This window comes from Corythoichthys intestinalis, chromosome 8, assembly GCF_030265065.1.
Source record: "Corythoichthys intestinalis isolate RoL2023-P3 chromosome 8, ASM3026506v1, whole genome shotgun sequence".
In the NCBI taxonomy this organism is placed as follows: Eukaryota; Metazoa; Chordata; class Actinopteri; order Syngnathiformes; family Syngnathidae; genus Corythoichthys; species Corythoichthys intestinalis.
In genome coordinates, this window is record NC_080402.1 from 30451854 (window position 1) to 30473461 (window position 21608).

The window sequence follows — 21608 nt, forward strand, 5'->3', positions numbered from 1 at the left end:
ACAAAATTACCCATGGCCAGATCTGTTTCTTGGATCACTTTGATCTTCAGAGTTTCCTGGACACATCATCAAATGGGACAAAGACCTCACTCTCCTAAGAGTTGCTATCTAAAATTTTCTTTTTGGTTGGTTTCTTTTTCAGGTTTGTCTTTTCTGTGCTCTTTAGCCTTTTCCCAACCAATGGCTTTTGTCTTTCCTGGTAAGACTTTTCAATTGCTTGCTTCTCACAGGAGTATCAGTTAGAATGGCTGTCTTCACATGCTTTCGTTTAGTTTTTTGTTCTGGGGGTACATGTGGATGACATAGTTTCTAGGTCGACTGGGATCATCTGAGTTGCCTGACCAGGCACATCCATGTGCAGCAAATGCATTTGCATCATCATTGAAATATCTGAGGTTAGTGGTTCATCTGCTGGTGGATCATTGGCAATGGGTGAGACATCTAAATATTTTGCTGTGGCAGCCTGCAGCTCAGGGTTTGGCCTGTCAGACCCCATGGATGGTGCCAATGCTTCATCAGAGAACATTTTCTGGTTATATGGGAAAATCCCAGTACACCTAAATCCAGAAATGATTTTGCGTGGTGTCAGTGCTGACATAAAGGTCTCATTAACAAGTGTTGCAATCTGGTAGATGGAGACTGTTTTACCACTGTTGCTTCTCATCCATCCATCAACAGCTCGGCTGTATTGGGTCCTTTAAAGGGCCATACACAGTCACGTCAAGAGGCTCCATGTTGTGGGATGTGTGGGGTGGGAGAGTGAGCAGAACTATTATTCCTGGCTATTTCTACTGCCTTGAGTGAGATGTGAGCCTTCAGGTTATCCAAGATTAGCAGCATTTGACGATCTGGGGTGCAGTTAGTGTGTTATATCAGGTGTTCAAGAAACTCAGCCCACGTGTCTTCATTCATTCATCCTGTTCTGGTGGAGGTACCTTTAGCTTCTGGAGGTGCTCACATCATGAAGCACTGTGAAGATGCATGTTTCAGCCGCACTGTAAATCATGTGAGAAGGGAATATATACACGTGTACCCATCACTGCAGCCAGATTGTCAAAGAACTCATCGACTGTAGTTTTATTAAAGGCTGAGAAATGTAGCCCTGACTGCCGTTCACCCAATCTGTTTAGTATTATTAATGTCCCGTCCCCAGCAAAAAGTGTATATGCAGGTAATGCTGTTATATCGTCCCTACCAATAATGAGACCAAACCTACGCCCTTGCCTGGAATATTAGATCAAAACATGGTTAGGAATACATGAAAGTAATAAATGCAATATTACAGTAAAAATGTGTTGAGTAATACATAACTCATAGTGGGGTAAAATGAGATGTCTCACTTTACCCCATAGGATTTGTCTCACTTTACTCCATCACCACATTTTTGTAAAATAACCCGTCTTCCCTTTATATACACTATTTTGTTGTTTTATATATATTTTATATCACATATAATATAAAATATTTGAATCATAGCCACGTTCCTACGTTTTACGTAGTAAAACTGTTTATAAATCTGTCAATAATTCCGCGAGTTAAGAGTATTTTAGTGGAGAAAATCACTCACTTAAGGGGCTGCAGGGGAGCCCGCCAAAGAAGTCCACCGACGACATATGGCCGTCACCCACTTATGCCGCTGACTCGACCTGTTGACATCTAGCCCTATGTATGTGACATCTATGGTGTCTACTTCCTGCATTAGGCGCCATTTTCGGCGTTGCGATTGAATAACAGCATGCTCTCGTCAAACAGATAATAAAACTATATAAGACTACAGCTTGGTTTTCCGAACTCGTTACAACCATGGGAAGAAAGAAGAAGAAGCAGATGAAACCTTGGTGCTGGTATCCTTTTAAATGGATAAGCAAATGGCGTGGGTGTAGGAAAAGGCGGAGTGGTTCGGACCTAGCCTGACAAAAGATAGGCCTACTAACTCGCACGTTTCAACGACGTATAGGCGTACATGCTAATCTAATGTTTGTCATGTGTGATGTGCAATTGGTTTTTATCTGAAGTATACTCTCATTTTATATAATTCACAATTGTGTCAGTTGTTGTAATCCACCTTCGCGCCTGGCGTGTTGTGTAACGAATTAGCATTAGGTGTTAGCGAGCATGTTAGCATACATAGCCTTGCTGACTGTCAGGTCGTTTACTGCAATGCTAGCGCCGGTGTGCTGCCAAAATGTCTTACACCTGCGAAACGTCTACCACAGCCGAATTTGACACCCAAAGTACTACCGTGCGCATTGAGCTTATTTTGTATGGATGCATACAGGAAGTACTTCCTAAAAATATGCTTTAAAAATACTAAAACGTAGTTGTATCAAACAAGGGTGGTTTAAGTACACTACGTGATTAATGTGGTCAAAAGATCAATACTCAGCTTTTAAGCATTGTTTTCTTTTAAGCAATGACAGTAAAACATGCCAAAATTATTTTGTGGCAATGAACATTTCAAATCTGACTCAATAAAAACGAAAATACTAAGTACTCGTAGGTTTTAACCGATGCAAACGCACTAGGCATTGGTAGGAGGTCTTGTGGGGTTGGAATTCCAGAAACGCGGTTTTATTTACCATTGAAGCGCATCTTTTAAAGTAGTGATGCACGATAATACATTTTTTGCCCGATATCGATAACCGATAATTTCCTGCCCCTTCCACCCGATAACCGATAATGTTACGCCGATAATTCTATTCAAATATGTATGTAAAATTTTAAAGTATACAAAGATCAAATGTTACTGTGCAAAAATGTAATTTAGTGCTATTTTTTTCCACATCAAATGTGAACAAGTAGTAAATTCCATCATCTAAACAATGGCAATGACATTGTGTAATGGTAAGCTTTTGGCAACAATTACTTCAAGAGTAAACACCCAAGTTGCACAAAAATGCCTTTGAAAGTAAGCCATTCCTAACATATATCACATTACTACACTGCAAAAACATCTCCTTAAAACTATCAGAATTGGACAAAACTGTTGATTGCGCACATTTGGAGGCTAAATCAAGTATATAATTATCGGTTGAATTTCGTTTTATCTGGATTATCTGTGTGACGTCATAACTACCATTATTGGCCGATAATTATCGGTGACCAATATTATCGTGCATCTCTATTTTAAAGTGTACCACAGATAGAACGACATGCAGTTCTTCAAAGATTAATGTTAGTACGAGTTATAATAATTTGATATTAACTCATTCACTCCCAGCCGTTTTCACCGAAGCAAGGCCCTTCGCTCCCGGACATTTTACTGGATTTTGACTGATTTTGCAAGGCCCACAGAAAATTCTGTTCTATTGCTATATAAACATGGAACCCACCAAAAGAAAGATTACTCTCTGCTTTCAGCAGAAAAAATAGCTCATATCTTTTTCCATTCTTCAGAAATCAACATAAGAAAATAGTTTAGTTTGACCAATTTTCCAATTTCTGATGAAAAAACAGAAATTGAGCTTTACGCATACATTTCAAACATAACTTTGACTTTAACACAGCTATTTTTTGCTTTAGTTACATCCCAAACATCTGAATAATGTTTTCGTTTTACAAAATAACATAAACAAGACAAATAGAGCTTTTGATCGCAAAGTAACAATTTATTTGCACATAACTAAACTGTTGAACTATTTGCGCACATAACAACGGGGAAGGCTCTTGGCTGCTCCCAGTTGAATGAGGTGGCTCTCAGTAATCTGATGAGTCCGGCTTAAGATCGGTCTCACTTTTTTTCATCATCTTCATTATTGGTTTCAACATCGGGCTCAGGAGTAACGCAACGTGAGCTCCGCAGAACGAGTGTGGAACCTGACGCCGCTGTGGTCGTCACAGTCTGTCTCAAGATTTTTTAAAAATTCTTCTTTCACAATGGTTTTGTTTTCTTTTCAAAACACTCCTCCACTGTCGTTAGCCATTTTTTTCCCCCGATCGTTCGCCACATTTTTCTCAAATTCTCACGCGTCTTGACAAGATCCCTCCAACTTCCATTTCCTGACTATTTTTCTTCATTTCCTTTCTTGGCCCGAGATGAGTTCTTACAAAATGCGCTGCTGCCCTCAACTGGCCAGTTTTATTGCTTTAAAATGAGTTTTGAGCGTTGTGCATTGCAGTTTAGGTGCAACAGAACCTAGAGATGCCTCTTGTCAAAAAAATGCTTTAAAATTAGTTTTGAGCGTTGTGCATTGCAGTTTAGGTGCAACAGAACCTAGAGATGCCTCTTGTCAAAAAAAAAAAAAAAAACTGTAAAAGACGTATAAATACTTTTTTGGGACACTGAAACAATTAAAAATAGAACGTATTTATACGTTTTTGGGAGCAAATGAGTTAAAATCCCCCTTTTATTGTTTTCGTTCTATTAAAATTTGTAAAAATATTTTAACTCACAGGTCGCCTTGTTTACGTCGCAGGGCAGTGACGTCACATGACCACGCTGCCGGACTTCCACCGTGTCACTCTTCAACTACATCCAATTTGAACCTGAGTGGAACATGTGAAGAACGGCAAAAGCGAAAGACGCGAATGAGTCGAGTATCGTTCTTGTGTCAAGTTCGCTAGTGACAGTACTCCCCTGCTCAAGTGAGGAGTGCTGTTAGAGTGATGTAAATAACTTTGCAGATCTTCACGGTAAACTGTTGTGTAATCCAACATATTCCAATATAATTATGGAGATAGTTAGCATCCAGAGCTGCCGTGTGCTTTATATATTAGGGTATACAGTGAAACAAAGCACTTTGATTGTTTTTGCTGATAGCCCGAGGCCGTGCATCACAACACACGAAAACGTTTGCCTCTACCGAGACGTCTAATGGCGTCTAATGACGTCTTACCTTATTTTTGTCACGTAAAGGCACATGTCCATATTGTTGATCAACCTGCCGGTTGCTTCCTGGTGAATAAGGGACACGAAAACTAATACATTAATGGCCAACAGATTATTATGACGCCTTATTTTGCACATTGAGATCTAAGCGGCGGAAAAGGCGAGTGGACACAGGCGTTCATTGGACCGCACAGTTTACTGGCAAAAGCTTCAACTCCTTCACAATGACAATAAGTGAAAATACAAGAAAAATAATATATCCAAAAATAATGTCCAATCTGTATTAATGAGGCCTTATTCTCACACAGTTAAACAACAATGCAAAGAACTGGCATTCACAATCAAAATACGTACCAATTGTACTCTAAATTTGATAATTAGGGCCCGAGCACTAGGCGTGCGAAGGCCCTATTGTTTTGCAAAGGATTATTTTTTTTTTTTTTTTTTTTTTTTTTTTTTCAGGGCAAATGAAAACGGCCAATTTGGAGGCCTGAACATGCGCGAAAAGTCACCAAAATTTGCACATACGTGCGGAAAATTGTAAATTTCGATAATATAACAACGTTGCAAAAAATTGTAACAAAATGGCTCAGTGGCGCCCCCTTGAAATTTTAAAATTGGCCTATAACATTAGGGTTTGTCAGCGTAGAGCAATAAAATTTGGGGAGTCTATACCTTGTCTAAAACCGCTTCAAAAAAGCATTGGCACCCATATTCCAAACCCAACAGGAAATCGGTTATTTTGGATCGAATATGAAATTTTTATCGATTTACAGGGTGCACATTTGAGACCTTTTCGCCGAGGGAGTTCGTTGGATCATCTTCAAAATTGGTGAGACTGTTCAGGAGACATATGAGATCTTAAGTTTCTAAAATGGTGTGTTTTCATTCACGGGTCTGACCTGGGCGTGGTGCCAAAGTTGGCCATTTTTTCGGCAAAACACCGAATTCAGTAAATGGCTAATAATTCCTTGACACAACTTTCAATCTTTTTCATATCTGCCATGTATATGCGGTATCCCAGCCTGAACACGACTGCATTGAAATATTACCCATTAGGCCTAGCGCCCCCTAGTGAGAACAGGAAATGCCTTTTTTTACGAGACAGGTTCCTCCTCCAAGGGAAAAAAATCTGTTGACCTCAAACCTGCATCAGGGGAGTCTTAAGACCTGTGTTCAGGTGCCTGATGAAAAATATTGAGGTTTCGTTGAAGCGGAGGGGTCCAAACATGAAAGTGAAAATGATCGTCAACAATTTGTCTCGCAAAATACTTTGAACAGTCATAACTCAGCAGATATACAACATATCTGCGCCAAACTTCCCATGCTTGTTGAGAGTCATACCCTGAAGGGTCCTGTAGGGGTCATTTTTATCAACTCTACAGTGCCAACTAGTGGCGACAGAAAGGAGTTTTAAAAAAGGCCTTCCCTATTGGGTTTTTTCAACGTAGAGCAATGAAATTTGGGGAGTAGATACCTTATGCCTAACTGCTCAAAAAAGCCTCTTGCACCCATATTCCAAATCCAACAGAAAATCGGGTATTTTGGATCGAATGTGAAATTTCTGTCCATTTCTAGTACAGTTTACATTTGGAGGCCTGGACATGCACAAAAACTCACCAAATTTTGCACATACATGCGGCTTTGTGTGGATTTCGATAATCTTGCAACGTTACAAAAAAATGTAACAAAATGGCTCAGTGGCGCCCCCTTGAATTTTTCAAAAAGGCGTTTCCTATTAGGTTTTTTTAACGTAGAGCAATGAAATTTGGGGAGTCGATACCTTGTGCAAAACTGCTCCAAAAAGTCTCTTGCACCCATATTCCAAACCCAACAGGAAATCGGGTATTTTGGATCGAATGTGAAATTTTTATCAATTAACAGGGTGCACATTTGAGACCTTGTCACAGAGGGAATCAGTTGGATCATCTTCAAAATTGGTTAGACAATTCAGGAGACATATGAAATCTAAACCTTTCAAAATGGTGCGTTTTCATTCATGGGTCTGACCTGGGCGTGGTGCCAAAGTCGGCCATTTTTTCGGCAAAATGACAAATTCAGTAAAGGACTAATAGCTCCTTGAAACAACGTTCAATCTTTTTCATATCTGGCATGTATATGCGGCATCCCACCCTTAACACGAGTGCATTGAAATATTACTCATTAGGCCTAGCGCCCCCTAGTGGGAACAGGAAATGCCTTTTTTACGAAACAGGCTCCTCCTCCAAGGGAAAAAAATCTATTCACCTCAAACCTGCATCAGGGGAGCCTTAAGACATGTGTTCAGGTGCCTGATGAAAAATACTGAGGTTTGGTTGAAGCAGAAGGGTCCAACAGGAGAAGTAAAAATGACTGAAGCCATTTCGTCTCACCACAAGTTTTGAACAGTCATAACTTCTACAACATATCTGCGCCAAACATATCGTGCTTGTTGAGTCATAGTCTGAAGGGTCCTGTAGGGGTCATTTGCATCAACCCTACAGCGCCAACTAGTGGCAATAGAAAGTCACTCATTTCTTGAAATATATGTCCAGTTCTTTTCAGGTTGGTCATTGTAGTTTCAAGACCTTTTAAAATTCTTATTTTACGGCCCATGTCCACATGTCTCTGTCTGTTGCTGTGATGACCCTTTATTCGCTCCTTTTTTGTAGTCCTCTGTCCAATAGGGGTTTTTATCTCTTAGGTGTGTGAATGTAAAGAGGCAACTTTCGCGCATGTTAGGTTCTAATGAGATGATTAGAGAGGACGATCTGCCACCACCCTGACCTGCACACAGTCCGAGTTGCATGACGTCCGAGTTGCGCTAGATTGCGAGGGCCCGTTCAGTCCTGCTTGCAGGCCTAGTTATTATTTATCTTTATTTCATAGTGGTTAACTCATAGGCAGCCACTGACAATAATGTATGTCTAATTCATTTATACCAAGCGGGACTTGCTGTGAATTCTAATCTTTCAGTGCTATTGATGGCACTAGACGTCCAATCCAATTTGACTGGGAGGCTGCCAGCCTTTCCCAGTGGAAAAAAAATGAAGACGCTAGTGGTGTCAATGGCAGCCAGTTACTTAAATGAGTGCCCTACTAAGGGTTAAAGAACATTCCTTAATTTTCTTCCCTAAGGTATTGCAATCGGGACTTTGATGACGAAAAGATCCTCATTCAACATCAAAAGGCTAAGCATTTCAAATGTCATATTTGCCATAAGAAGTTGTACACTGGCCCGGGCCTTGCCATTCACTGCATGCAGGTGGGTTGGCACTTTATCACCCCTGTTTATACTCTTCTTGGAGTACATACAGTATTGAGTCACTTTGGTTGCATCGCAGGTACACAAAGAGACTATTGACAGCGTGCCAAATGCGATTCCTGGCAGAACAGACATTGAGCTTGAGATCTACGGTATGGAGGGTATTCCTGAGAAAGACATGCAAGAAAGGAGGCGGACGTTAGAACAGAAATCTCAAGGTTTGTGTTCAGTTTTGTGAACATTTACGCTGACATGCCAAATTGAATGGTAAACTAGGGGTGGGCGATATGGCCTTAAACATGTATCACGATAAATGGAGCAGATTTATCTCGATAACGATAAATGACGATAAAGTCGTCCAAGCGGACTGTTATATAATTTGAAAATCTGAATCAATGCATGAAATACAGATTAACAGTTTCTTGTTGATTTAGTTACCAGCATTCAATTTGATATATTTAACAAATGTACATGCAGTCTAGACATTAGGTTTATACAAATGAATTGTAAACAATAAGAATTCAAGTATGAGCATTTATAACAGAGTGTATGGCTTGAACAATGTACATTGTCAAAATCGATATGCCTGTGCAAACATGTCATTGTAACACAAATGACTTGCAGCTCGAACAGTACACTTCAAAAAGACAATTTATTGTTAATGGCTGCTGTGACATAATTATTCAATACAAGTGTTTACTTTATGGTTTCAGGGTCTCCCCCCCAGTGCATTTTTTAATAAATGCACACATACATGAACCCCCAAACAGACAGACAGACAGACAGACAGACACACATTAAAGCTATATTGATCTTCTGCAAATGAAACACTTAAGATTTTATGATAGCAATAATGACACAGAATTAAGCACATACAGAAAAATAGCTGGGGCCATTTGTGCTTTATGCTGAATGCTTTACCATCACAAAAGCTATCAGAGAAATCACACACAGTCAGATACAAAATAACGCGACATAGTAATTGCTAGATGCAGTCCATGCCCAATCCACTCATTAAATTCAGCCGTTTCGACATGGTTAGAGCCGCTATCCGACTCCATCACGTTCATTTGTAGCGTTAGCCGCTAGCGGCCGCTAGCGTTAGCGGCTAGCGTTAGCCTGTGGCCTGGCTACCGGTAGAAAGCACTGAAAGCACCATCTCCGGAAATTGTGAGAACAAGGGAGGACAGCTGGTGAAAGCCCGTCTGGATGCCACCAAGAGTCTATTAAATGTCGGGTGAAAGTTTGGCGAACCTCCCTTAAGCCACACTCCATCACGTTTTGCTTGTAGCATTAGCTGCTAGCGTTAGCTTACCGGGCTTCTGTTTGATTGGCTTCCTGATGATCACGTGACTCCCTACGTAAGTACATTCACTGCTTTCTTAAAGGGGAATGAGCATAGACGAACAACAGAGTCAAAGCGGGATGAAAAGACTATTTTCTTGTTTTATTAATTTACCGAATTTACCGACATGGTCAAAATTACGTCGGTCATCGTGAAGAATTTCGGTGACGGTAAATTTTCGGTTTACCGCCCAGCTCTATGGTAAACTTAAGATCAAATCACACCATGTTTTTGTCGTACTCCTTTAGATGGTAAGAAGAAAAATGATGACTCGGATGATGATGATGACGATGATGAACCGGGACCGTCGGCGCAGCAGGTTGCTGGAATGCCACCTCAGCCTGGCTATGCCGCGCCAATGGCTCAGTCGGGTATACCCCCAGTAGCTGGTGGGCCAGGGATGCCTCCAGGTGGATATCAAGGTCAGAGAGATCAATTTTAGCCATCCAAAATAAAAAAGAATTAGCTAATGCTTTAATTACTTCTGCAAATAATCTGGCATGTAATTATTACAGGAATGCCGCCAATGATGCCAGGTGTTCCTCCCATGATGCACGGCATGCCTCCCATGCATGGAATGCCTCCAGGGTTTGTATTCAATTTGTTTTCTTTCATCACAATGCTTTAACCCTATACATTCTGAGCATTTTTTTTTTGAGAAATTAGAGGTTGTTTTTCTGAGTATTCATAAACTTAAAAACAGTTCAAACATGCCTTGTTGTACATATCTTTCCTCAATAATCAAAGGATTATGTCATCAACTTTTTTTCTAAAACCTTTTCCATCTTTTTTAAAGTGTCAAAACCAGTTGAAGAATTTTAAATTCCAAATATGGAAAATCACAAGGGTTGAATGATTACTGACAAACTAGAAATCTCAGTCAGGTTTTGACAACTAATAAGTAGTTCATATGAGGTTGAGCAAATGAGCACGGAGTAATTTACATTCCAAAAATGGCACTTTTTGACAATAGTTTGTAAACAAGACATTATTGCCATGAAACGTGAAAAACAATTTTCTATTCATTTCAATGAAATGAAACTATCTTCTACATCTGGGAATTGTCTGTTCATGCGTCTGGCTCTACCTCTCGCCCTGCCCCTGGACCTGTGTGGATTTTCGGCCCTGGCAGGGGTTTGATCTGAAAAGTGACAACAAAAATGTTAATGAATAGCCTTTTTCCTACTGTATTTTCAAATTCACACATGAGTATCATATAAAAGTAAAACATAATGATGTAATCTCATAATCTATCAATGAATCTGTTTCTAATAGATTTTAGCATTTTACAAACTGACAAAACACATTTTTTGTCATTGTTTACATCAGGGGTCTCCAAACCAGTCCTCAAGGGCCGCTGTGGGTCCTGTTTTTTGTTCCTACCGATCGAGCACAGACAGTTTAACCAATGAGGTTCCTGCTAAAACAAGCAGCACCTGGCTGCAATCAACTGATTACACTTGTAAAACACCAGATTGGTGCGAAGGTGTAGTCTTGTTTTGTTGGAACAAAATCCTTCACCCACTGCGGCCCTATGTGGAAAAGTTTGGACCTAGTTTGAGCCCTCCAGACCTACCTTGAACAGAGGTAGGTCTGGAGGGCTCAAATCTTATATAATTTAACTGGATCTATGATATCGTCATGATAAATGGCAATATTTTTTTTCATTTTATTACCTTTTTGAGAGGATCAGTGCCGTTTTTTTTATCAACTCTTCTGAATCCATGTCCTTTCTGGAGGCTTGTCATCAGACTCTGCATAATTTACTGCTTGTACTCTCCTCCAACGGACTGGATTGTCATCATCTGCTTTTCCACACCTTCTTCTACCCCTGCCTTGTCGCAGTGATGCCATTTTCCCAATATAATTGTAATCAAAATTGAATCTTCCAGCAGAGGATATAAAACTTTGCAGATGCAAGAAGGCGACAAACTTTGGGTTTTTTCAGTCGCCCGGGACAACTCATTTAGTTACGATGCAACAGTTTTGCCATCTGGTATTGAATGTAAGAGCTACTATTCGTCGATATACTGGCCAAAAATTATGCCTTTATGACGAGTACTACAGACATTATGGCCCACAGAAATCAAGGGGACGCCGGCGTCCCCAGTTGTACAGTGCAGAGTGTATAGGCTTAAATTGATAAAGCCAGTGACTGTTGTCAATGTCTTTAGCAGGATGATGCCAATGGGCGGAATGATGCCTCCGATGATGCCTGGAATGCCTGGTATGCCGCCAGGTTAGTTGACTTTCAGGGAAGTAACTCGTGAAGTATTGCATCTCCTGTCCAGTGAAATATTGCTTCTCGTATAATAATTCTCTTGTATATTATTGAGCCAATACATGTGCAAAATCTAATGACATCTCAGACATGTCTCTTGTCATGTCGTGGCATGACATGTTGACATGCATGACATGTCATTTTGTGATTGTTAATGATTTGGTACAGTGATTTTCCAAATGTGCTGTGAGTACCACCAGAGGTACTCTCTTGGTCCACAAAAGACTGAATTAAATGTTTAAACCTTTTTCTAATTCACAACAGTGCAATTTCATCGAGTACAGTTCAGTTGTATTCAACTTAAACGCAAAAATATTCATATTTAATGGTTAAGAATGGTTTGTGTTGGAATATTTCGGAACAAAATCTCGGTGTAATACGACTTGATACAATCCCTAACTGAATTACCATTTATAGTTTTAAAAAAAAAGTTGTAATGTGTTTTTTGGGAGTACAAGTTGCATCATCAATGAACAAGTTCATTTTCATACAGCATATAAGGCACACTGGATTATAAAGCACATTAGTGCACCAATGAAGTCCATTTGTCCTTTTTTCTTTATATTTGAACAATATTCCGTCCTGGTGAAGAGTGAGCTGAGCCGAAAGGCGAACTATTTACCGGTCATTCTACATTCCAGCCCTCACTTATGGTCACAAGCTGTGGGTCATGACCGAAACGACATGATCCCGGATACAAGCGACCGAAATGAGTTTCCTCCTTATGGTGTCCGGGCTCTCCCTCAGAGATAAGGTGAGAAGCTCGGTCATCCGGGAGGAGCTCGGTGTAGAGCCACTGCTCCTCCGCATCGAGAATAGCCAGATGGGGTGGCTCAAGCATCTGATTAGGACGCCTCCCTGATGAGGTTTTCCAGACACATACCACTGGGAGGAGGCCGCGGGGCCGACCCAAGACACGCCGGGGAGACCCGTCTCCCGGCTGGCCTGGGAACGCCTAGGGATCCCCCAAGAAGAGCTGGATGATGTGGCTGGGGATAGGGAAGTCTTGGCTTCCCTGCTGAAGCTGCGGCTGGAGAAAACGGAAGGGTTGGATGGATAGATAACATTGTTTTATGTTCTACTAAATGAATAAGTTAAAATGTATCAATCACCACTGCTAAATGAAATCCTTGATGCCAAGATTTAAGGGATTATACAGTTTGTCACTTTTACTTGCGACCGCCATCTCTGGCCTATAGCATACATGCAGCCAGTGTTAAGCTCGTGGATGGTGAGTTTGGCCCATTAGATCAGCACCAGAAACGTAAAAACGGCAAACATAATTGTTTACTGTTGGTAGCAAGTGTTTTTGCAAAGCGGAGACTAGGAGGAGGCTCAGTAAAACAGCGCTGCTGCCGCGGGGATGCACAGGAACGTGCACAGGCATGTGTTCACCCAGGGTGTTGTACCTGAAAACATTTTAGTGAAGAGAAGAAAAAATGCTACAGTGCCACCTTCATAATGTGAATGTTTTCAGACAATAACGTAAAAAAATGCTTGTCTTTGTTCAATCCTTCATTGAGTGAGTACACTCAAATTCAGCATGAAGCAGAAAAACAAGTTTGCGTGTTAAAAAAAAAATTTATTGCACGCCCGATGCGAGTATTGCGCATCCGCACATCACAATGATGATGTTCAAATGACATGTCGTGCATGAACTACTTTTATTATTATTAGCAATAACGCTCTCACAAAATAGGTTGAAAATCATAAAGCATAACCAGAATCCATGTACAAGAAACACTGGATTTTAAGGCACACTGTAAAATGTTGATGGATTTGAAATGCGCCCTAAAGTTAAAAAAAAAAAAAAAAAAAAAAAAAAATGTAAGTACTGTTGTGAATATTTAAACTGGGGCTTGTAAAAATTCTGTTTCGACTGGGAGGACAGGGAGTGATCTTTCGAGTGCTGGCGTTCTCTCCCAATCAAAAATGGATTGGATGGATGGCGCCGTCAGGAGCAGCCAATTATTGAGCCTGATGGTGGAACTGGGAAATACGAGTATTATTTGAGGCGGTACTTGCTGTAAAATGTTTTGAGCCCCACATAGCTTATCTGAACTGTTTTTCTATTATGTTCCTGAGTGGAAAACCCTTATCTTTGATCCTTCACAGGAATGCCTCCACACATGGCTCCGAGGCCAGGGATGCCGCACATGTCCCCCGCTCCTGCAGCAGGAGTCATACCCAGTCGACCATCTGTGCCGGCGGGCCAACCCGCTGTCACCAAGCCTCTTTTCCCCAGTGCAGCACAGGTTGGAATTCTACATCTCATCCAGTTAGCACTTACAGCTCGCACCATCTAGTTTCATCACCAGTTACATGAAATGAGATATTCTGTCTTTTGATTGTCATGTGGCATACATGTTCCACCTTTTCCCCATTTGGTCAGCTTGCTTGCTCCCCTCCCCCTACAATCTATAATGTTGAAACTCTTGTGATATGCCAATGCTGTCATCTCCTTTTCACCATGCTGCAGATGGGCACAGCAGCTGTATCCTCTCCACCTACAGACAATCAGTCTGCCTCCTCTCAGCTGCCCTTACCTAACTCACCTCAAGTACGCTCACAGATCAGACTGTGGCTGGCATCTAGATGCATGTTGTCACTCCCCTCACACTAATTCTGCTTGTATCATTGTAAAAAAATGGCTAATGGTGTTTGCCTTACACTTTTGCAACAGAGTTGGTCATAGAGTAATCCTCATATGTTCTGATGCATGAGCTTTTTTTTTTTTTTTTAAGTGGCACTAAAGTTTTTTTTTTTTTTTTAATTTTTTTTTTTACGTAATTTAGATTAACCTTAGATGCCATTTTACCAGGTTTGCACTAAAATTTGCATTGAAAGTGTCCTAAATGTCATTTTTCAAGATACTTTATTTGCTCCTTTAGGGGCTTTTCTGCAGACATGCGGTGTTTTTTAATTAATATGCAGCTTATTGGATCTAATTTTAATGCCCTTTGCTCTGATTGGCCGTCGGTGGAGTGTGTGTGTCAATGGGAAGCTAGTGGGCATTGGCAATAGGTCTGGGGATGGTCACATCATGGACTACAAATGTTCTTTAATGACACAAAGCGTCACTATTTCACAATTATACAAAATAAAATATTTAATAAATTCAAACTCTCGCTTCAGCGGGGGTTCCGCAGAGGCGTATTTCAATCAGAAAGCAAGATTTTGCTAGGGTTGCTGGATCCAAAATGTTTAGGTATTCCTTTAATATTTTCACTTAAAAAAAACATGCTGTCACGTGACGCCAACACAGTCACACTGCATCAAGGCTGAAAGTCGTCTTGCAGGCAGACAGTGCACAGGAAATTGGGGTGCGGGAGCTAATCGGGAAGCAGGGGACAGACTATTGTCACACAAGGCGCACAAGCCTAGAAAAGTGTCCTCATCCAGCTATATGGCAAACAGTGGCACGGGGATGGATGTGGTGCGACAAAAGTATTGTGCTTAGCTATAGCAAATGCACACGAATACATTTAAATGATGCGTTTGTTATGTACTGTATGCTTGATTCGGCTCAGTTAAAACTAAAAAGTGGCGACAAGCTTGCCTGCTTCCTCGGTGCTTTTACTTTTGGGTGCGTAGAGAAAAGAAGAGGGCAGGTTTAATCAGGGGTGAAAGTGGCTAGAATTTCTTGCCGGATCTCCCCAACGTGAAGGTTGCCACAGAGCCAGAAATTGTATTTATTTTATTTACTTTTAATTTGGGGGGGGGGGGGGGGGTCAAAACCTCTTAAACTACTGTAATGCAAAGAAAACTGTTTTAGCACAGTTATTTCTATAACATACAAAAACTGATTTTCATTCAAAATTGTATGTTTTCAATGATTTACAAAATAAAAGTTAACAAAAACAGGAATAACCCCAACCTCCATCTCCTAATGTTTATTTTCCCTCATTTCCTCAAATACTAAATGCCAAATCTCGGTTTTAACTACTTAAGAACATAGGATGTATATTAAAATTGAAGTAATGTAAAGTGATGTAAACATTTACTTTTTGTTTTTTTAATAATAGTTATAAGTAACACACATTCAGAAAAATAAGTACAAATGACTTATATCATGCAGAGTGAAATGGAATATATTTTGAAGATCGTGCAAATATTGACTTTTTTAAATCATAAGGAAATGAATAAGTAGTCTAACATAAATGAAAAAATATGTCCAAAGTGCACATTGACAGCTAAGATGTTCTGAACCTCCACATCAGAGCAAATAAAACTAATTATGATAAATAAGCCTCCTCAACTCTTTCGTTGCTCTTAAAGATTTGATTAATTTTATGTTGCATTGCGCTTTTTTTGTCGCATCAATTCGACAACCTTTTTTTTTTTTTTGTGCTGTTGTAGAAAACATGCACATTTGAACCAATCAGAGCTAACTATCTCTGCTGATCACATGTCAGTATGTCAGCCAATTGAACGGATAAATGAGTCCAGGCGTTTTGCTTTGCTGTGTGCATTCGCACATTGACGAGACTCATCATCGTCAGACTCTGATAACTGCAGCAGCTGGGGAAACCTCCATGCCGGCCGTGGAATAAAATGAATAGTAAATATTGGTGGAAATGGATTAGGCTACACAAACATTTTATTACGCTTGTTGTTAACACTTGTGTATGTAAATCTGATGTTGGTAGATTGTTTTCTTCTTAGAGATGAAATGCATGTGTGGCATCTTACCTTTTTTAAACATTTTTTTTAACATAGCATTTTGACAGTTGCCGTCATATTTTCGGAATCAAAGCACCGTGTACTGTGTAGCGTTCCGGCTCTGAATCTTATACCGGAACTGCGTTCTGGCCCTGAACCTTATACCGGAACTGGGTTCCTGACCGTTCTGGCCCACTTTCACCCCTGGGTTTAATTACTTAAGGCACGGTGTTACGTCACACTGAACAATTTCAAAACCTACCGTTTGCAGAATGATTTTAATTTCAAACGCGTTTGCAATAGAATAGAAAAAAAATCCTAATGCACTTCAACCAGGGCACACTCCCATTTTTACCTATCTTAGGTATGAACAGTTATAAAATGTTGGAAAATGACTTTAGTGCCTCTTTAAGACTAACAATGATACACAGCAACAAGAAGTGTCTTCATGTGGCCCCTTTTTAGACATGCATGAATTTACTTGGAATGAATACTAAATGTGTGCATACTTTCATTGTTGGGTTGAGATTAAAAGCCAAAATGGACTAAAAGTCATCTGTACAAGGTAAGGTGACATAAATTAGGGCTGGGTGATTTTTAAAGCAGAGATCAAGAACTAAAAAAAAAAAAAAGAAAGAAATTACATTATACTTTTTGAACACCCTCGAACTTAATGCCAAAGTGCAGACGAAGACTCCATTGCAAGCCAAGTAAAAAAAAAAAGTGTCATGGGTCCATTGAGATCCATTTTTTTGGCCAGCTCACCCAAGCCCATTCGATATTCATATTATAAGCATCAAGCGTCCTACTTGCTTGAGCTTCTTTGACAGCAGCCACACATACAAACATCGCATCGAAGTATTCACGGCACGTATCCTCTTAGTTCTCTGGGAATGACAAATATTGCTGGGTTCCCACTCTGCTTGTAAAGTCTTGGTCTAAAATCTTAATAAAATTTCATAAAAAGTCATTGAATTTCATCTGGTAGGTCTTGAATTCTTTGAATTTGAACTTGCGTGAAATTATGAGAAATGTCCATGTGACCAATAGAAAAATTACCTTTCCAACCTGATTATTTCAGTGAAATTAGGCACCATTTAGCAGGGAGGAACGATACTCATGTCAAACTGCCGTCATGAAATTAACCCCAGAATTGGCATTGAATTCTTTTCCAAGTGATTTTGAAAAGTCTTAAATTTCAGTTGTTGAAACCTGTAGAAACCCTGGCACCTTAGTAGTGGACACACTGCCTTTTCTTACTAGTACCTTTACAGCTGTTAGACCTCAGTGCTTCACAGCATGTTGCGGCACAGTGGTGTGCCATTGAATGTGAGGAACTTAAAATTTGGACACCATTACTCTAAAACCCGCAAATCATATGATATAACAGAGGTTCATTGTATTTCAGTTCCAGTGGTAAAGTATGGTCTGTGGAACAGTTTCCTTGTGTGCATTCCACTGGTCATTTACTTGTTGTTTCCACGCAGGCCCAGCAAAGTGCTTCTGGAGTGGCTGCAGCAAACTCTCACAGTGCCACCGCAGCCTCCTCTGAGCCGCCCAAAGCAACATTCCCTGCATATACCCAACCCTCTGTCTCTTCCTCTGCCTCCACTTCCTCATCTAACCCCTCTAGCAGTACTGTGGCCAAAGCCCCAGCCACAGTGCCCACTAAACCTACCACCCTCTCCGCCACGAGTGCAACTAGTAAGTTGATCCACCCTGATGAGGATATCTCGCTGGTAAGTTGCTTGAACTTTTATTTTTTGTCCTTTTCACAGTAAGTAATGACTGATATATATATATGAGTATCAGTTAAGGAAAGACATGTCCATGTATGTAATCACTGATGAATGCAGAGTCACATGTAGAGAATTCAAATCTTTGCTTGTCGTAGCATGATTTTGCTTTTGTGGATTTTGGAAGATGATTTCAGGCTTGAATAGCCTCAGCTGTGTGTTTTCTTGGAAATTGATCATTGTGCCGTAAAAGTCTAGTGTTTCTTCAAGTCTAAATATCTGCTGTGTTTGGTCCCTGCCCACAGGAGGAACTGAGGGCTCAGTTGCCCCGTTACCAGCGTCTCTTAGCCAGAACGGCTCAGGCCCATGCGGCTGCTCCCTCCGTGGCGGCTGTCGGCGGCATGATGGCCCCACAGCAAGGTCTGCCACCACAGCAGCCTGGCATGAGGCATCCCATGCATGGTTAGAAACCCACTGCTTTCAACACATACTGGAGCGGCTAAAGTCCAACACAATCTGTTGAGGTCCTTTGTAATACTAGAGCTAAATTTCAGACAACAGTGACACAACTATCAACTGTTGCTTTATCATAGGTTTTTCTTACAGTAAGCTAATGCTCGTTTTTGCCTTAAAGGAGCAAATACTTTGTTGTGTGCAACCCAGCGGAAAGAATATTGTTTGATAAATTGGAAAAACACATAATTTCAATTTTTGTGAGGTTTAATAGTGGAGGAAAATTTAAATAAAAGCCAGTATTTGCCGAAAGTGGCGGCCATTTAATAGCCAGTACAATTTCAGCCCTTTTCAGGATGTCATTAGAACATGTACCTTTGATTGTCTTATAAGTGTTTATGTATTGGGTATAACTGATAAGAAAATGGGTGTGGTCTTAAGTGGTCTGATTGTTTGTTTGAGACTAAGAAATACCTTTCCATGAAGGTCATTTATGCTAGGTGTCACCTGTTCCTTAAGTCAATGCCTTTAGTGATAGATGTCCAAAGCATTTAAAATACTGAAGTACTGTAATTTCCCGAATATAAGGCGCACCCGTGTATAACGCGCATCCCAACTTTACCTGTAAAATCATGGGAAACTTCTTGTACCCCTGTATAAAGCGCACCCTAATTTTAGCACCAATGAATATGAGTCCCGTGTCCCGAACTTTTATAAAGTACGCGGTTGCAGCATTTTTTAATCCTTTTGTCAATTTTTTTTTAAAATTAGAATATTAATTTTCTGTGGTAAAATTGCTCACAATATACGATAATTTCACAAAGTAAGGAGTTGTAGCGAGTTTTAACAGAATTCACCCGCCAAACTAATGTTGGCAAGTTGTATAGTTCCCGGGGGGAAGAGTTTAGTTAAGGGAACAGCCGGAAGTAAACAAATGTCCCGCGATTTGCAAGACGTACATTGTTACTTTGTGAGTTTCAATGTAAGTAAAACAACGCGGCTTGGCTCAGTGGTTCGACACTCTTCGTCAGACTCCTGTCCTAGCCCGCCACACGGTCAACATTTATACGAAACGGATCGGCGTATACGTTCTCTTCAAGACAACATCGCCGTGTGCTGGCATGTTGCAGCGCAAAGGTTAGAAAAATGTACCGGTAAATAATAAACAAATAGTACAAAAATACATTTTAATTTTTTTAGATGTGAAAAATATCATGATTATTTACCACATGAAACTTGATTATTATATCACTGTCGTTCGGATTAGGTAATATTGTGCTGGTTCATGCTTACAATGGAACATGAATCATGATGAATTTTTTCTGTCTCCGTCCCTGTAACCCGTGAATAACGCGCACCCATGATTTCACGAGTAAATTTTGGGGGGGGAAAAGTGCGTCATATTCGGGAAATTACAGTAATTCAAACATAGTTTGCACAGAAATAGTCCTGAATTTACATTTGATTAGCTATTCAGTATTCTCCTGTCGTTCAGGTGCACTTGGAAGTTTCATATAAATGAAACGTTTCCTTTGTTTGATTACAACACTGAGGCTGTCCTGTGTATGCTCTTTAGGTCAGTATGGTGCCCCCCCACAGGGCATGCCAAGCTACATGCCTGGAGGGATGCCTCCTTTCGGGCAGGGTCCTCCTCTGGTGCCCCCTTACCAGGGAGGCCCTCCCATGGGCATGAGGCCACCCGTCATGTCTCCTGCTGGGCGCTACTGAAGCAGCAAAGCAGCCACCACATTAGGTTTGAGGTTAATACCTTTCTCTCATCCTTGTACATTTTCAGACCTAAGAGTAGTAAGGCCCGTGGTGGCGAAGACTTTAATTGTTGTTGGCAACACATGGACAATTTGTGTAACTACATAAGTTCCAACTGCTTCTTTTCTTGTGAAAATAAATTCTTTCCCCTCGTAGGTTTCACTCAGGTTCTTAGAGGTGTGTTAAAGTCATTCATATTTCTGTTGAAGCTGCTGGACTTACATGAACGTACCAACACCTTACAAAGGCAAGTTTATCCTGTAAACCATTTATTGACTTTTGTTTATTTTGTAGATCACTCAAGGCCCTCACAGCATGCTTAGGTGCTGTTGGACTTGCGTCCCCAACCTTGGTTGGTGAGGGCCACAGTGATGATTCCAACTTTCTAGTGTCACCTATCTGTGGCTCATGAGTTTAGCTTTATTTGGGGATTTTATTTCCTGCTTTCAAGGTTACCTGTGTGCATCCTTTGTAATGTTTTATCAAGCTGTTGTAATAAAATCCACCTTAAAACTGCCGTGCTGGTTTGTTGTGACGTGCCGTGAAGGTGAGTCACGAAGGTTTGTACAATTTAAAAATTTTTTTTTATTACAGGTAAAACAAATACACAAACCGCAAAGTTGGCCATCCTTCCATTTTTGTGTCATCCATCAGAATAACACAATATTCCCACAAGCAGAATATCTACATTAAGGAAAGGCTATTAGACAAACGGTGGTCAGCTTGTGGCTGCATGACAAAACTAGAAATTGCTCACAATGTAGACTTTTTTTTTTTTTTTTCTTTTTCGCTGAAAGCTGGTAACTTCCTGTAATAGAGGAATTGCAACAAATACCAGCTTGCAAATACAGTATTATAAAGCCCATAAATATTGGGCCATCAAGACTATTCTTTTTCTGTGTGCTGTTAGCCACTTGTTTTCGTGCAAGCGTCCCGTTAGGTTGGACCGGTGTTCTGACGAATGGGTATCCCGGTCGAATTCATATCCAAACCGCTACTGAGCTTGCCGCACGACAACTACGCCCCTGCAGGGGTGATCACATGTCAAAAGTGTTTTGACAACTAAACTCTGTAAGCAATTACTTTTATGAAAAAGTATAAACCTTTTGGAATTTCTCACATTTCTGCATAAAATCTCCAAATGTGATCTGATTTTTGTCAAAGTAACACATGAATAACTGCTTTAACTAAAACCACCCAAACATTTATAGGTTTTCATATTTTAATAAAGATAGTATGCAAACAATGACAGAAGGGGGGGATAAGTGAACCATCACATTTAATATTTTGTG

The 21608-nt window shown here is 40.4% G+C and overlaps 1 protein-coding gene across 6 annotated transcripts; it reads left to right on the forward strand.

Annotated features, from left to right (window-relative positions):
* Positions 1–1679: 1679 nt before the first annotated feature.
* On the forward strand, positions 1680–20833 carry znf207b (zinc finger protein 207, b). 6 transcript variants are annotated; one of them, XM_057843825.1, is made up of 12 exons: positions 1680–1844; positions 7946–8072; positions 8152–8290; positions 9666–9839; positions 9933–10005; positions 11592–11656; positions 13814–13953; positions 14178–14258; positions 17848–18099; positions 18402–18558; positions 20126–20309; positions 20473–20833. In XM_057843825.1, the coding sequence occupies exons 1-11, from the start codon at positions 1804–1806 to the stop codon at positions 20275–20277; spliced, it is 1401 nt and encodes a 466-aa protein (XP_057699808.1). In that variant the 5' UTR covers positions 1680–1803; the 3' UTR covers positions 20278–20309; positions 20473–20833. The 6 variants fall into 6 exon arrangements, with proteins under 6 accessions (XP_057699808.1, XP_057699806.1, XP_057699810.1 ...); XM_057843823.1 differs by having other exon boundaries at positions 20126–20833; XM_057843827.1 differs by having other exon boundaries at positions 18402–18516; positions 20126–20833.
* Positions 20834–21608: the final 775 nt, after the last annotated feature.